Source organism: Channa argus, chromosome 24 (assembly GCF_033026475.1).
Source record: "Channa argus isolate prfri chromosome 24, Channa argus male v1.0, whole genome shotgun sequence".
Taxonomy (NCBI): domain Eukaryota; kingdom Metazoa; phylum Chordata; class Actinopteri; order Anabantiformes; family Channidae; genus Channa; species Channa argus.
Window position 1 is genome coordinate 4276776 of NC_090220.1, and position 17250 is coordinate 4294025.

General features: G+C 36.9%; 2 protein-coding genes across 3 annotated transcripts in view; one reads left to right on the top strand and one right to left on the bottom strand.

Moving 5' to 3' along the window:
• Positions 1-745: 745 nt before the first annotated feature.
• On the top strand, positions 746-3686 carry banf1 (BAF nuclear assembly factor 1). 2 transcript variants are annotated; one of them, XM_067494893.1, is made up of 4 exons: positions 746-894; positions 1929-2090; positions 2414-2513; positions 3273-3686. In XM_067494893.1, exons 2-4 carry the CDS (start codon positions 1965-1967, stop codon positions 3275-3277), a joined length of 231 nt encoding a protein of 76 aa, XP_067350994.1. In that variant the 5' UTR covers positions 746-894; positions 1929-1964; the 3' UTR covers positions 3278-3686. The 2 variants fall into 2 exon arrangements, with proteins under 2 accessions (XP_067350994.1, XP_067350993.1); XM_067494892.1 differs by having other exon boundaries at positions 2414-3686.
• A 740-nt stretch (positions 3687-4426) lies between these two features.
• Positions 4427-17250, bottom strand: part of si:dkey-175m17.7 (uncharacterized) — a 29810-nt gene continuing 16986 nt past the window's right edge. Inside the window, exons 5-7 of the mRNA XM_067494896.1 lie at positions 10389-10495; positions 7532-7631; positions 4427-6181 (exon numbers count right to left, since the gene is read on the bottom strand). Of these exons, the coding sequence (XP_067350997.1) occupies positions 6053-6181; positions 7532-7631; positions 10389-10495 (336 nt within the window). The 3' untranslated portion in view covers positions 4427-6052. The remainder of the gene's footprint in view (positions 6182-7531; positions 7632-10388; positions 10496-17250) is intronic.

The window sequence follows — 17250 nt, forward strand, 5'->3', positions numbered from 1 at the left end:
AACTTTCCAAGCTAGTAAGCATTAACGTTTTCTTCTAAGGTCTTTAGAAATCAAGCCAAGTATTCACTTATTCGCTTAACTTTTTCCATGTTTTGTTATGTTACAGCCTTATTCCAAAATGGGTTAAATTCATTATTTTCCTCACAATTCTACAAACAATACCCAGTAGTGACAATGTGAAAGAAGTTTGTTTGAAATCTCTGCAAATTTATCAAAAATAAAAAAATATAAAAAAAATCACATGTACTATTCACCACCTTTGCTTAATAGTTTGTTGAAGCACCTTTATTGAATGTGAATGCTTTCTGGATGCACTGTATGTCAGATTGTATTGTAGATTGTAGATTATTTTTCATTGCAAGGAATGAAAATTGGTAAATTTGTGGATCATTTATTTAACAGGCTTTTCTTTACTTAGCTTTAGGACTTGACTTCTTGGCTTGTGCAGAAATCAAGAAAATTTGAAAGGTTCACAAACTATTAAGGGCCATTGTACTTTGACGCATATGTACTTTTTAAAGTAAGTAGGCTAATCTTTATAATATTGTTATAAGTGTAATTTTCAAGACAACTTGGCTGATTGTATTTAATGCCACTGATCAAGGTCATAAAGCTGTGAATGTTAATGGGGCAGTGATAAAGATAACAGATGGCAGTAATGCTGCACCGGGTACCAGCTGCGTTTAAACTATAAACCAGAATCAGGTTCGACAGAGATTGATTTGTCTATCCTGCGAGTCCACAATGAGGGAAAGCTGCTTTAGGGCGCAAGTCGTGACGTAGGGACGCATTGCATTGTGGTCGTTGCCAGTGGCTGGGCTGGACAGAAACCGAATCCATACAGTCGTCTGTTGTTGACTGCGGTAGTATTCAGACCAGAGGAGATATTCAGAGGTATGTTAAAATGAATGTACAAGTTATAGCTGTAGTCCGAAAAATATGTCGTGATTAAAACGACGTTAAATAGTAATTAGCAGCAAAGTTTTGCGCTAGTTAGCATGCTAAAGGCATTAAAGCTACATTAGCATTAACGCTAGGCTAAATAAGTTCACTTGAATGCACCTAAAATTTAAGCAGACCTTCCGTCTTAACTGCGCTAATTTTGTTTACTTAATAATCTTGTCATTATTAATGAAGGATCGTGAATCCAGTAGCGACATCCCATGCTAACATGCAGCAGCAACCTCTGTGGAAATACTAACGTAGTGTGTGGCTAGTGAACGTTAGCGAACCTTGTGCTAGTTCATGCAGTTTCACTGGTTGGACTGCGCGCGCGATTCGCCACTCGTGCTAATGCTAACCTAGCGCTAGTTAGTAGCGTCCTGACCCTGACTCAGTGAACCCAGACATGGGTGTCTTCTGTAGAATGTCTAGGTGTGGCAATATTCGTTCAACTATTCGTGAAACATTTGGCGTTGCCCACTCATTTGCAACTGTAACGAGCAGTAACGTTAACTATTTGCTTTAGATGTTTTTTTTTAGCTACAATTGTAAGTTTAGCGTTACTATAATGGTTAAACATGGGCGCAACGTTATAAACTAATAAATACTTCTAATAGGTAATAACTAATTTTTGTATTCAGTTTTAGCTTGGCTTACGCATTGATGTAATGTTACAACTTTAGCATTAAAGCTACAAAGCAGTCAGCGTGGTGGGTATGTTTTAAAGTTGATTGTTCTGTTGGAAAAGAAGCACGTCAAGGCTTCAAGTTAGATCCAGATCAATAGTTGTTATTGAGTGACTGATCACCAGGACTCTTCGTCGTATCGCTCTCATGTTTATAAGATCTGAAAGACAATGCCTTGGACTTCACTCTATTGAATTTATCTGTCTGGTCAAATAAAAAAAGAAAACGGCAAACAATGTTTGAAGCAGTCAGAACATTTAAAATGTTTTGTTGTAGTAATTTGATATATTTGTGTTGTAGCTTACTTCGTGATCTGTGGCAGCCTACTAAGCAACCATGTCATCAACATCGCAAAAACATAAAGAATTTGTGGCCGAGCCAATGGGGGAGAAGCCTGTGATGGCTCTTGCAGGGATTGGAGAAGTCCTGGGCAAAAGGCTGGAGGAGAAGGGTTTTGACAAGGTGATCGATTTGATTATTTTTTTTTTTTGATGCAGTAAAAATACCTCTGGCATTTGCTGCACATTAAAAAAAAAACATTTTGAGTAGAGGTTGTTTATTATAGGCACATAAATGAGAGAAGAATACCTAAGGAATAGTTGCAGCATTCAATTTCACACCTCTGCCTTATCATTTGTAATTGTATTAGTAATAACTTGTCTGTGCAGCTTTTTAAGCTGTGATATCGAAATGATGTCTGCTCAACATTGATGTCAGTAAAGTGTAACACTTTTATTACTGTCTCACCTAGGTTTTCAATTGCGTGTTTGTCTCTACCTCCTCAGGCATATGTTGTCCTCGGGCAGTTTCTTGTGCTAAAGAAAGACGAGGAACTTTTCCGGGACTGGCTGAAGGACACTTGTGGTGCAAATGTAAAACAACAAGGTGACTGCTATGGCTGTCTTAAAGAATGGTGTGACGCCTTCCTATAAAGCAGTCAATCTTTTTCTACTTTTCAAGTTCAAACTGTACATTACCTCGTCAGTGATCTTGATTCAATTCAGCTACATCATATACAAGAACTGACACCATACACACTGAGGTTTATTTGCGTCAGCTTGTTTTTAATTTATACCGAAAGCTGTTTATCTAAAATCCTGCAACCCTCCTCAAAATGTGAATTAACACGACATTCTCGAGACCTTTGACAAGCAGGTTTACAGTAATAATCAGCAATTCTGTCATTTTTTAAAAATTGCCATTAAATAAATATTTGGTGGATATTTACAACGTGACATTTCTAAATCCCTGTAACATCTCCCCACTGTCAGTGGCTAATTTTTGCTGGACATATTTTGACTAGTCATAGTAGTAAATATATAGGCATAACTAATACTATTAAAGACAACTTTCTATTTGGGTTTAACATTGGGTGATGTTACCGAGCCAGCCATGCACCTGAGCCTGGCTGCGACACTAAGACATTTTCTCACAGTCATTAAAAATATTATTATTTGTGTTTGGCAAGTCAAAAATCTGCGATAACTTAAAGAATCTGTTAGAATAAAATGTGCCCATATTCATATTATTGTTTCTGCCCAAGATCCTTGCAATACAGTATGTAATTTTGTTCAGGCTGAATTTTAAACTAACAGCTCATTCAATTCGCCGTTTTAAGCTTAATATTTCCTGTTTGTTCTGCAGAATAGCTGTGATATCTTCCATTTCAAGGTGAAATTTTCCTTGTGTTTAATGTAGAAAAATATTTGTGCCTACATGCAATATTTGGGCTTTTTACACAGTTGGCCTATTTTTAATGCCATTGAAAGGTTAATGTAAGATGTATTGTTTTTTATATAGCACATCATTACAATTTAGTCATGTGCTCCAAGTGCACCAAAATGTTTAAATGATTTCTGCTAAAGGTGGGTTGTCAATTTTAAAATGTCTTGCAGACAGAAATGTTAACTCTAACAGCGGTCTTTGCAAAGGTGTTTTAATGTAACAAAATGTTTGATTCTGCATATAGCAAAGCAAATGGTTAGACGTGAGCTTTGAACTAAATTTGTTTGACCCTGAAGATGGAAATGTATAAATAAAGATGCTGACAAAAACGTGTCTTGCTGAGGAGTGGACTAAAAGTTTTCGACAAAAATGGCAAATGCATGACCTGACAAAGATGCAAATTTTATTGAAACCTCACGTTTGAATAGATTTCTGGTTTGAGTTAGTGTGTAGGTGTCTTCTCTTTCACTCTTCCATGGTCAATAGTCTCAGACTTGTGTTTAACAACTCTTTAAATACTTTAATGGCTGCCCTGTAAAGGAAAACCCAAATTCTGTTTTAACTGAGCAAAACCACATGGAAGCAATCCTGGCAAACAACATCATTGATTACCAGTGTTTCTCATTCTGCAAATAAAAATACCAACAGATGAGGCAAATCCAATCCATCAAACCTATTACTTGACTTGGAATAAGTATTTTAATTGCCTCCAATGGGAAAAAGGCTAAATAACAGATCGGATTTTCCGCTTTTTTAAAATTAAGACAAAACACCACACTAGGCATTTTGTAACAACCTGCCGTAGGTCAGGTCTTAATGTCTCAACTTTTCATTTACGATTTTAAACGTTGCCTTAATTCATGCAAACGAAAACATTTCTTTTAATCAGATTAACTTTCAAATAGTGTATTTTAAAAATCACAGAACCTCATAGTACTAATTCATTTTTGCTGTCACCAGCTATATGAAGATGTAGTCATTGTGTAGTGGCTCATTGTAAAACACTGTCTGCATTTGACTGTGAAAACTTCCGTTTTTATATTGTTATTAAAAAATTAAAGGCAAGTAGCAAATTTGTCCTTTTTTTTTTTTTTTCTCATGTTCATTTCAGATGAAATCTTTACCAAAACCACATATGAGAGAAAACTTTTGATTACAGAAAGTTTTATTTCAGTGCTTCAAATTCCATGGTTGCCTTCTTTGTTAGTTTGCCGAAGCTTCAAAATGTTATATTTGTGAGACTTTGAAATGACATTGCTTAATTGTTGAAATGGTTCAGAGCAGGGGCTCCCAAGATTCATCTTACCAAGAAGCATATTGTTCTGTTTAGGACTGTAGGAATGAATGAACCGAACTAAACAATGGCCCCTACTGATAGAAACTCAGAAATAACAGTGAAGAAAGTGAAACCTTTTCTCTTGAAAGTGTCCAACTGGCACAAATAAGCAGAAGTGTTAGGCCAGTTTTCTGACTTTGGAAGAACCCCTCTGCTCTGAAGAACCTTGCAGACCTGATCAGTTCAAATGATGGTGTACACCTGTCTGTAAACTATATTTTAACTGTATTTTTTGCATCAAAGAAATAAATTCTTAATGTCACAGCTTCCAAACCAAATCACAGATTTAATGTAGTTCGAATGGCTAACATTGTAGTATTCCTAATGTCCAATACCCCTGGAATGTTGTTTGGGTCTATGTGCTATTGAACTACAAAATCTTGATATGACAGTGATGAGATGCTCAGAATTGTTGCTTAAATTTCCCAGTAGCACCTATGCATACACACACACACACATCCACATACACACTACAGCAACACTATAGAAATGAGAAAAATGCTGAAATCTTAGTAAAACCTTGAGGGAATTGATTCTGTGATAATAATCACTGAAACAACTGTTGTCAGTACAAGTAAGTGCCAAAACAGAGGAAACACCTGTGACCAATGAATACAAAATATATTAATACATTAGATGCAGCTCTGCAGGACAGTCTACAAATGTGTTACGTATGAAGACGTCCATTTAAAGTACTGAAGTATTACTTCAGCTACACGTCGTTACCAAATGAAAACGGTGTCATCCAAAGAAAATGTTAATTACATAAGATAGTTTATCATTTTCACCATATGTGAAATTGACTTGCTGGATCTCAGATGTATAGGAAGTTCACCGTGTTTTGGATGAAGTGACAGCTCTGACCTATCAGAGCAGCATCTGATACATGTAGCACCAGCACAATTCATTGACCTAATGTGGGACTTTAGTGTCCCAGTTAAAGTGTTTCAAATGCTGCATGCGAATGTGAACCTGTGACTAGTGGAGCATGTCGTCATGTTGTCCTCTTTTGGCAGTTACCTGTAATATAAATATGAGCATGAAATGATTTTTTTTTTGTTTATTTCCTATCTTTAGATATATATAATCTTCTCTTTTTAGGTCTTGACAGTAATAACTACTGCTTTAACATTTAAATTTTGAAATTCCCATGTTAGATATTGTCTGTCTTCCTCTTGATAAATGTTAAAGAACTTAGATCAAGACATTTTGTACTTGATTCTGTAATTTACATCGGCAGCTTTTATGCAAGGTTACTATAGTACATTGATGTCTTATTTTGATTGGAAGTACACGTACACACTGTACATACATGTACATCATGTACAGCTGTACTTATAATCACAACAATCCCTGATTTGTCTTAAAGCAGAGCGCAGAAGAACTTCTTCTCCCTGAAAGGGTTCTCTGAGGTGGGCACAGGGGTGATCAGGGGATCATCACAGGCGTGTGCGTCGCAGTACGCCATCAGGTCGGCTGCTGCTTTTGACACCTGGAGGCGAGGATGATCACATTTAGTTCTGTTGTTCTGCTGTTCAACCATGAGTAATGCACAGAATCAAAATCAATGTTTATCCTCTGATTTGAGGGTTTTCCAAATGCATAATGTACAGGAGGAATATTCATGATTATTTCTTTAAGCACTTTCAGTGTAAGAGATTAGCGACAAAATTCCCTTTTTGCTATTGTCTTTCCAGGGCAGCTCACCATAAAACCTTTGTCCTGGAAGACACAAAGGGGGAACATTTGGAGGAACCTACTGGGTTTGATTAATGTAGACTGTTGATTAGGTTCAGATAATTCCCTGAAAACATTTTGTCACCTGAAAACGTATCTTTAAAAGGCCACTGCAATCAGGGAGAATTATTACAACAAGCAAGACCTGCAGTGCTCAGTGTTTATGGGCACCTGGCTATTTAGGGACACCTGAAAAATTCTTTAAAAAAGATATCAACTTGTATACAAAGTAAATCTGGCATGTCTTTTCCTGTGACATGTTTTTGGTAATATAGTGCTGTACATGCTCTGTTAGTATGATCCTTCTGAACTATTAGTACTGGTTTTACAGCTGAGGATATATGATAATTGATTTCCATTTAATTTCCTCAGAAATCATTTTGAAGTCCGCTTTTTAAATATATTTTTCCCAGTATGTTTTCAATTCTTTGTCTCTGTGTTGCAAGTCATTCCAAACACCCTGGTCCTAATATTAAACGTCTCCATGCAAAAGCCCTTCGTCAGTTCATGTTTGCCGGTTTTAAGCCTTTACTTAGATAAACATAAAATGAGAATTTTTAATGTTACTCAATTGACATGGTTTTATAAATATTTCTAACAGGATGAGAGGACAAAACTTACTGATCTACTTAAAGGTAACTGGATGTGTGTGTGTGTGTCTGCTGACCTATCACATGAACACAAGAGTAACAGGAAATGAAGACAAGAACAGTCAATGCAGCCAACAACAGAAGAAAAACTGAGTGGGAAGCAGAAGAATCATAAATATGAATTTACTGAACCTGAAAGGTAAATGGACCTTGTTTGGTGCATAGGCAAATCATTTTCTGAATACAGTATCATAAATGGTTTTAAGCTTGTAGCTCACAACTCTGAAGACATAAACTGTCTCTACAAACATAATATTATGAGCATTGGTCTTCTTTTTAAAGAGGCAAGGTGACATGGGAATATGATAGAAGCTGTACCATTCGGCAACACAACAACAACGGGACTTTAAAAACGTCCCCTGTGTTCGTCTGTGATCATTCTATTTTCATTCATGCTTTAGAGTGATGCACTACTAAGGGTCCTATGTGAAACTGAGGTGTCAAGCTTGTCTTACCTTTATCCTACAGAAACTCGCCTCTATCTTCAGTTGCTCCACCAGTTTTCTGGCTTGGCCGACACTCATGGTGCTGTTCACTGGGGTGTCTCCTTTCATCCTGGATGCAAACACAGCAACATTTTGTGGATTGTGACAAGATTGAAACACAGGTACATCAGTAGATTTTGGACTTTTTTTTTGTATTAGTAGCCAAACTCCTTAAAGCTCTACTCGCCAGGAATATTTGATCTACTGCTCTTTGCCCTTTGTTTTTATAAAAAACATTCAGAAAATGTTGTGAGGGCTTATTTACACACCCCATCATTCTTAGATTAATAAGGGAGCTACACATGTGTATTTTAGTGAACTTTACACACGTTACAGTTAATAGCACCGTAACGCATGACAAAAGCTATCATCACCTATTTATCTCATTATCCAGCTTTGTCTGCAAAGAATTTTAAATATTGGTCAATATTATGTCATAGAATTGGCCCATTTGCCCCATAATGTAAATGGGGAAAAAAACAGAACAGTCTTCACAGAAGCATGTAAAATGGGCCAAGGGATCAGATTTTATTCACCATGGCCTGCAGATTCTCCCATAGCCAAGAATATACACACAGAAATATCAAAGAAAGAAATAACAGTATTCATGAAATTATTAACAATACCAGTCACAGATTGCTAAGGAATCAAGCCAGATGGATTGTGAACAGGAAAAAAAGCAGAGCAGCAAAGGAGCGAATCTGTTTGAACCATTCTGGACCTTTCCACATTGCCCCCCCCCCCCCCCCCCCCCACACTCCCACCCCCTTCCATCCACCCCCTTATCTCCTTACCCGTATTATATTCCTCTTCAGGTGCAATCTTCCCCCCTCTTCTCTCTCTTTTTTTCTCCCTTTTATCTCCTGTCTGTGTCACTCTGTGAGCTTATGTTTGGTGGTATTAGCGTAGCCGGACCCCACCCCTTACAGACAACAGCCTGGATGGTACCCTGCTCTGTACAGTCCACTGCACTGCAATTCTTCCACAATGAGCACTAGATTTGTGGTGGATGGATAAGATCACCCCTTTGGCAGTGAGTGGTACCTGCCAGAGTGAGGGAGGGGGAGGCCATAGAAGAAGGTTTTCGTATGAGGGTGGACTGTACCATATCTGATGTTGGAAAATTGGGGGCAACTGGAATATAGGTTTCCAGCTCTGACATGAATCAGAATTGTTGGTGTGCTCTGTGGTTTGGCTTTTTAATGCTAAATGATTATATACAGCTTGGGATGTAATCTCCAGCATCCTAAATCTTTATTTATCAATGTGGTGATGCCCATCCTCTCCTCTGTTGCTATGGGGACTGCTGTAGTCTGGTTTAGTGCTGCTGGTGTTCAAATGTGTCTGTGTTTGTGCTACACATGTAATGACTGGCATCTCGCATATATCAAAGAGAAAAGGACATGTCTGGGTCTGAAAAGCAGAGGGGATGTATTTTTGTCAGTAACCACTGACCCTCTCAAACCAAAGACCCTGTGGAGGAAAGAGCTACATTAGCACAAAATCTTTAATAATGTCATAATATTTTTTTAAATGAGGATCATCCACTTGTATATATTCAAATATGTTATTAAAAATTGGAAATACTCAACATTGTAGACTTACAGTAGGAAACTTGACTAAACTTGAAAATTGCCAGATGTCTTTTTTTTTGTTAAGTGTGATGGCCTAAGCCAGATCTGGGTTCTGTCTTTCTCCGTGTGCGTGGCTGTGTTTTTCCTTGTTTTCCAGGAAGCCAGTGGATGGAGCTGAGATTTAGACTTGCCGTACACCTGTGTCACTTAGGTTGAGGTTCCTATTTAGGATGCCCCTCTTCCCCTGGACCCGCTTGCTGAGTTCTCTTTTGTTTTGTCTACATGTCTTTTACACTTTCCATCCAACATTGCATACAACACTGAATTGCTCACAAAGACAACATGACTCTTTATATACTCAATTAAAATATGTTGAGTTACTTGAGAACCTTGCGTGGCCTCCCTTCTTTGTCGCATACTGTTGAGCCAGGTTGTGACACAAAGCTAGTTTTTTTTTTTAGCTTTAATTGCGCTGTGCTGCTGTCACTCACGTCTCTTTAGGCAGCAACTTTTCTTTTTCTTAAATTGTCCCCGGTAGCGAGATCCACCTTTACCAACAGTGACCTTTGACTGCTATATTTATTAATTACTGTACATGTTTGGCCATTATTACCCTAATCAGTGTTGTTTAAAATAGGTTTTTTACTTCTGGACTTTGAGTACTTTTGCACTTTTACTTGAGTACTGAGCTTATTAATTTTAACGTTGATACCTTAGCCTCCTATTTTAATAATGCTATCGTGCGTCTGTATTCTCATTGGTAATTGGCTAATGTGAATGGAACCTGTCAAGGTTTTAAGTTGATTAGTGAGGGTCATACATGGAAAAGGGTTTTTTATGCACATTTTATATAGTATTTGTTAGATGAAAAAGGGTTTGATTAGAAATTCTATCTGTATCTTGTTTTAAGTTTAAAAGCGCCGCACATTGAGGAAAACAGGCAGATAGCATTGTATTATTGTCCCAATGAATTAACAACTGTAACAGCATTTTAAGGACTCCATCTGCTGGATGATGCTGGCAGGTTTGACTGCGTCACAGATTCTTCTGAGTAAAAAATGAGACATCTCTCTTTATTTCTTCGAAATCTCCTTCTTTCTAGAGGAACTCTAAATTCATTGTCGAACATAATATGTCTCATTCATTTCAATAATTTGTCTTGCGATTTTTTTGTCCTGGCACAAACTCTTAACAACAGTGACAGCAGGTACAAAGAAGTACATGAGTGCAAGAGCTGTGTGTCAAATACTCACCAGATGGTCCACGAGCGTCCCTCTTTCATCCCCACAGCTTGTGTTCTGTTGTAATTAATCACTTCATAATTGCCTGCCATAATTATTATAACGTTGCAGTTTAAAGTCTAAAAGGTAAGGCAATGTACAAGTCAAATGTGGAAAATTGTTTAATATATAGATATAACAAAGGGATTTTTGGGTCTTTTCAGAATAGGAGTGTAAAACACTGTATAAATCCAACAATGTTTTGAGTCCATTAAGTTTTAATTATCGATCGTGCTCTAAAAATTACAAATATGATATTAAAATTGAACTCTTATTACATTTATTTTAAGTAATTTAATAAACCTTAATTAATCTTAGCTTAATTACAGTGGCACACTGGGACCTTCATGTCTCCCTGTGAGCTGTGGGACTTCTCACCTGATTTCTCACTGACTTGATTCTAAACACACGTTTCAGCCTGAGATGCACAAACCAAAGAACTTGTAGATAAATTTGACTGCAGTGTGATCAAAGAGAGTGAGACCTGAAAGACGTTTAACACATCGTATTATTGCCCTCTCATGCAAATGCATATACTTACACAAGTGATCTGCTGACAGAACAAACTGCAGCCTATCACAGGGGAAGTTTGACTTTTCCTCAGATTTCAGTGCACTCCCTCAAACACACACACACACACACACACAACTCCACAAGTTAAAACAACATAGAACCTTCTACAAGTGGACTTCAGTGTCTCCCCCATGACTTCTATCAAACTCTAGCTGAGTTTAACTATGCATATTTCTCTCTTTGCCGCTCTCCTATGAAACAGGTGACAAACCTGATGCTTGTAACTCTTTCAGAAGAGTCACAGGTGCCCTATGACCTCGCTCACTAGTCCGCTTCTTGTACGGTCAATGACCTGCTCTAGGCAGATTTACACATGTGCCCCACTTCTTCTATTTCCTAATGATGGATTACTCCAAGGGGATAGTCAGTGCTTTTCAACAACCGTTTTGCAGAAGTGCTTGGAGTGTTCTTGGTCTTCATGGTGTAGATACAGATGTATTTACAAGGCAATCCCATTAAATACATTCACAGTGGCCCCCATTAAACTGTTTGACTTTTAACCCAAAGCTTTTTATAAGCACTTTATGTAATTTCTTACTCTACTTTGTGTGAAGCTAAGTGATGCCATTATTTTTAAAATCCTCCTTATGTTTTTATTTATGCATGAACTGACCCACATATTTCTCATGAAGCCTACATGGTTTTGTGGAGACATCAGTGTCATTACTGCGTTTGAACAAATTTGTGATTCATGTAAAATGTTCATGTCAAATGAAGCTAAAAATGTTTTTATTTTACATAACTAAAAGAACAGAGTAACACACAGACAACCCAAACAACACAACTAACCAGGGTGGAAGCTTGACATTCCCCAGCGTTTAAACCCTGCCAGGTCAGGTGAACCGAATCCAACTACTAACCCCAACTCCACCCACCAGGCTGCTGCAGACACAGGCCGGCCAAGACAGGGTCATAACAGCACACAATGACATTTAGCTCTAACTAACTAACCACAGCTCCAGCTGATGATAAAGCTGTTTGTTTTGTGTTAGTTATTTTATGTTTGGCCACAAACCAGAATTGGTGGGTTTTTACTTGGTAGATTGGTAGATTTTAGTAGGTCATTGGTGAATAAGGTCTCTGCACTTTTCAAAGTACAATAGGTCCATTAAAGAATGAATTAACTATTGCATACTTTCCCAATGGGGCTGCAATATTTAGTAATTTAGAGGGTTTCAGTCCTAAACCTTCATCTGCACCTGAGCTTTTGCCCTGATGATCACACTAGCAAGAAACTAATTGCTGCTAGTTAACACAATCCCTCTTCAGGAAAACATGATTTAACCCTACAAAATGTCATGGAAAAACATCAATAATTATTAGGACTATTCACTCAAAACCACACATATATAGACCAAGCTCATGTGATTCATTCTTTGTGAACCATGAAAACTGGTACAAATGCTTCCGACTTATTATCCACTATAGTTGCTTAAAATTCAGTCTGGACTAACGTGGTGACGTCATTCCATTTAGTTTAAAAGTGAGATAACTGCTTGCAGACAACAGGAGTCATGAAATGTAAAGTTGGTCCTCATTTAAACACAGTCAGTACAATACTGCCCCATAACTGCTCACTTTCTTGTTTGCAGTAGTTATACAGTAAAGCCCGGCAGCCTGGAGTTTGATTGATCCATCCCCGGGTGCTTGACCACATGGCTGTGAATCCCAAACCAGCTTTTGTGCAATGATGAGCGAAGCAGAAGTGGGTGGGGTGATTATCTGAGTCATCAGCAGCAACTGTCTGTTTGTATTGATGGTAATGTAACTGCTCAATACTTTCCAAATAGACACTACTGATGTCATTCAGAGAGCAATTGTGAGTCGGTGACAGAATCAAGTCCAGCCTGAAACAGTGGAAGTTTGAGTTTACCACAGCTTTGGGCCAATCACACACACACAAACACAAATGAAAACAAAACATACTCCCATTAATCATTATTTCCCTTCTTTTTTTGTTTTATTAAAAGAGCCTGTTCCAGCGTGTTTACCAGAAAGTAACATGGAGAACAACTTCACAATCCAGCCATCAGGTTTTGTACTGCACACTTTAGGATGCTATTATGGTAACATTATCATATTCAGCTATAACAAACAAAAGAGAGGACAAGACAGTAATTTATTCACTTGATATCTTCAGTCATTTCACCTACACAGGAACCAGATTGATCTGTACTGCTGCTAATCAAACAGGTAAGAAATGGAAGAAGACGTACATGTGCAAACTGAGTTTGTCATAATGCAGAGCAGCCACTGTCCACAGTGCCCTTAAAGGACTTTTTAAACAAAAATGCTTTTCTGTCCCTATGGATTGCACACAACTGCTGGGCCTGGATGAGAGTCACATCTAAACCAATGATCAATACACACATTTCTTTTTATCCTTTGAACTTGGAAATGACCCTGCAGTCAACACCTTTAGTACTGATTATTTTCCAAACGTCAGATTTCCCCTCTGGACAGTCCTGAATATATGGAAGGCCTGTACATGTTTACAATAAACCTACATTGGCTGACTTGCTTGCTACAGATACTCTTAAATGTACTTCATTAGAAATTAATTTAACATTTTGCATATTATTTTGTGCTACAAGATGTTTCATAGAAGCATTGTTTGGGACTTTTATGTCTGAGATTTAATCAAGATTCTCAAGCTTTATACCTGCCAAAGCCCATGTTTGCTGGGAAGTTATATTGTTTTATAAGGAGAAAAAAAAATATTCTAAAGCCAGAATTTATAAGCTTTTACAATAGCCTATAGCAAAAATATGAAATGCTAAATTCCAAATGCAAATTGCAAAAGTTCATCTTTCTCTAGCGTATGGCAGTGGGCTTATAATTTGGTATTACAAATATTGTACTAGAAATTATTGTTGATCAGTATTAGTTTTGTCAACCAATTCTATTTCAATAGTACTGGACATGACATGATATCCAATACATGTATAGAGGTTACTGAAAGTAAACAGAAAACATTTGTCATTTCACACCCAATACATATTGGCAGGTTGTTTTAGCTCAACTCATTAAAAACATCCTGACAAGCAGTTATAGCATCAAGGTAAAATCAAGTGAAACTTAAAAAAAATAAAAATAAATAAAAAAATAAAAAAATAAATAAATAATAATAAAAAAAAAAAAATAAATAAATATATATATATATATATATATATATATATATATATATATATATATATATATATATATATATATATATATATATATATATATAAAAAAAAACAGATGCACATTGTGTTAAAAACTGTAGCTTTGTATCACAATAATACGTCTAAACCAAGCTACTAGCCCTGCTGGTGACTTGAGCAAGCTAAATGCTACAGGGAGCTGACATGCACACAGTGATAACACTAGCGTGTCAATGTTTAAAATGTATTTGTTTAACTCCTTAGCCTGCTAACACTAAACACAAATTACTGCTAAGGCTTGAAGACACGTTCTTAAATTTGCAGGTATTTGGTCACAAACCAATGTGGGCGATCGATTAAGCAAAAACTGTGATGTCATGGTCATCTAGGGACCAAGAATATCTGAATCAAGTTTCATCACTATATATGTGATGAAATATGTCCAATAGTTGTCAAGACTTCTAAATAAAATCTGAAAAAGTTAATCTTATTGTTGTGCTCCATAGAGGTGTTAACCCTCTGGGGACAATGAATGTTCACAAAGTAGAATTATAATTTATTCATTAGTTCTTAAGCCATTTCATTCGGAACCGAGTTGGTTCATCAACCAGGTGACATTTCATTTTAAAATCGGTACGTTCGTCTTAATATAGTACTGCACATGTCAACAATGTAGCATATCCACATGCACATTTGATATACATGGTAACAATTATGTATCCGTTCACAGTTTAAGTTGCAATTAAGTCAACGGATTCTAAATCACCTGAATTTTACTGGTTTTCAGATGGAATCTAGATGAATAGTAAATACTGTATCTTCTGATCATTCAATATGACTGAACCTAAACAAGATTTCTGCCTAATAAGAAAAAAAACAACAACAACAACAGAGTTTCATTTAACCACAGTGATCAAAAAGACAGGGCTTTACCGCTACATTTTACCCTCTCTTTTCTCTCTATCATGCTCATAAGGAAGACTGACAGGAACAGCTACAGAAATTACTATTGTGCACACAGTGTGAGATTTAAACACTGCCTTGTAGCAGTGCAATGAAGCCTTGATTAAATTGAAAAAAAATATATATATAGAAAGCTGGGCTTCTGTGTAAGCCCACTTGTATCAGCCATCTTTAGTGATACTACTTTGCATCAACAAAGTGTGACTTAAACAATAAAAGTTCTTGTGATATTTAGCAGCATTGAATTAGTCACAGTGCACTTCAAAGAATTATGAAGAGTATAGTTAGAACATGAAGGTAAAAACATTGTCTAAACACAAGGACCAGTAACTACAATATGAAAATATTACATTTGCTTAAAACAATATGAAAAGTAAGAGCACTGACAGAAGAGCATCACAGCTTGGCTAACATGAGTTTTGGGTCTCTAGAAGAGGCGGGACAGCCGGGTGAAACAGCACAGCATTACAATGATAGTCATACCTGAAGAGTTCTTACCCCCTTTAGACAGGAAGGAGGTGATCTGCATTTTTCATCATCACTCCCATAAATCCACATCTCTAAATTCAATATTTGGTAGAGGAAATAAGACAATGTTTAAAAATGAACAGTAAAATACAAACAGGAATAATTAAGTTCCAACAAATTAGCAATGCACAGATACACAATGTCCTCAAAAAGTCCTCACACATCCAATAACAACTTGAAATAAGGACATTTCAAGTGCAAAACACAAAGAGATCTTTTTTTTTTTTTACACACACTGGCACTCGCAGAGACACTGGCCCTTCAGTTCATACGAGTAAAGACAAAATGTTCAATTTCCTTCAATGTGTCTCTCGAGTACATCTGAGGTCAGCATTGACTCAACTGCACAACAAGTCCATACAGTGTGGAATTGAAGACATTGCTTCAACAGCTATTTTGCATATAAAGTCTGTATAAAAATGAAGTAGTGATAGCAAGAAGCCCCCCTTCAAAGGTTAACACTACACCTAAGCTGAGCTGGAGAGTCTGGAGGAATGAATGGCAGGTTTAGTTGAAATCTCTCCAGCTGAAATAAAGCTGGGAGGTAAAAACAGGAACACGGGGGTTTATGGTTGTTGACCCACGATTACTGAGGTCTGATAATGGTGAAGGTGGAATACTGCAATGCAAAGCACTCGGAATGATCCATTCTGTGAATTCAGAGCTGGAAGATGTCACTCTGTGCAAGCCTCTCATACAGTATAAAACAAAGTGTAAAAAATAGTAAATACACAGATATATGTGTATGCTCAACATGATGAGAAGGTATGACTGTAGAAAAATATATAGCCTACAGTATATCAAAGTCATTTAGCCAGAAAATAAATCCAACAAGCTAAATCCAGAATCATTTTACAAAGGAGGACCAAATTACACAAGGCATTTTGGTTTTAGAAAATTGTAGCAGGGTTTTTGTTTATCTCCACTTAACTCAGAAAGAATTTGGTTTAAATACCCCAAATATAATATCCATCATCATCATCATCATCATCATCATACAAATTCAGGTGTAAAATGCTACACAGTACCACCCATATTCAACATGATGTGTTCTCAAATATTCTATAATTAACACAAAATTAGTCTTGATGTGCCAAATCTCTGGACTTTTATAGTGCCATCGTGTCCCTGTCTGTCTGCATGAGCATTGATTTCCTCATTACAAGGACCCAGAAAATGCAATATGCTCTTATAAGAGCATGCTTCCCAAACAATTGGATGTATGTCAATTCTGGCACTGTTTCACGATAGATGCTAGCAAAAAATTACTATATTCTCAAGTGTTTAAGTCTTAATTTATTAAATGCAACATGTTATCAAAAAATGCTTATGGCATCAGTTTATAAAATGTGCAAAATAATTATTAGAAAACATTAGTTCTCCACTAATCAGCAATTCTTCCCATAAAATGAGTCAACTGATAAAAATATCACAGAGTTTTAATGAGATGCTATTAAAATCCTGCTCGTGGAGGCTGGATTCATAAGCTGCAGTCACATATTTGTACACCACTCATAGCCCCAAATTTAGGAAATTGCTGCAAAACACCAGGCAGTCGGCACTGACTTTGTACCTTTTACCTAACTTATGAGCCACACATGGAAGGAAGATTTGTAACTGTTTTG

What these genes read in the sequence shown, in the direction of transcription:
- banf1 (XM_067494892.1), top strand. Translation starts at nt 1,965, where the DNA reads ATGTCATCAACATCGCAAAAACATAAAGAATTTGTGGCCGAGCCAATG. An exon ending in AGGAGAAGGGTTTTGACAAG is followed by an intron (nt 2,091 to 2,413) that starts GTGATCGATTTG and finishes CTACCTCCTCAG; the next exon opens with GCATATGTTGTCCTCGGGCA.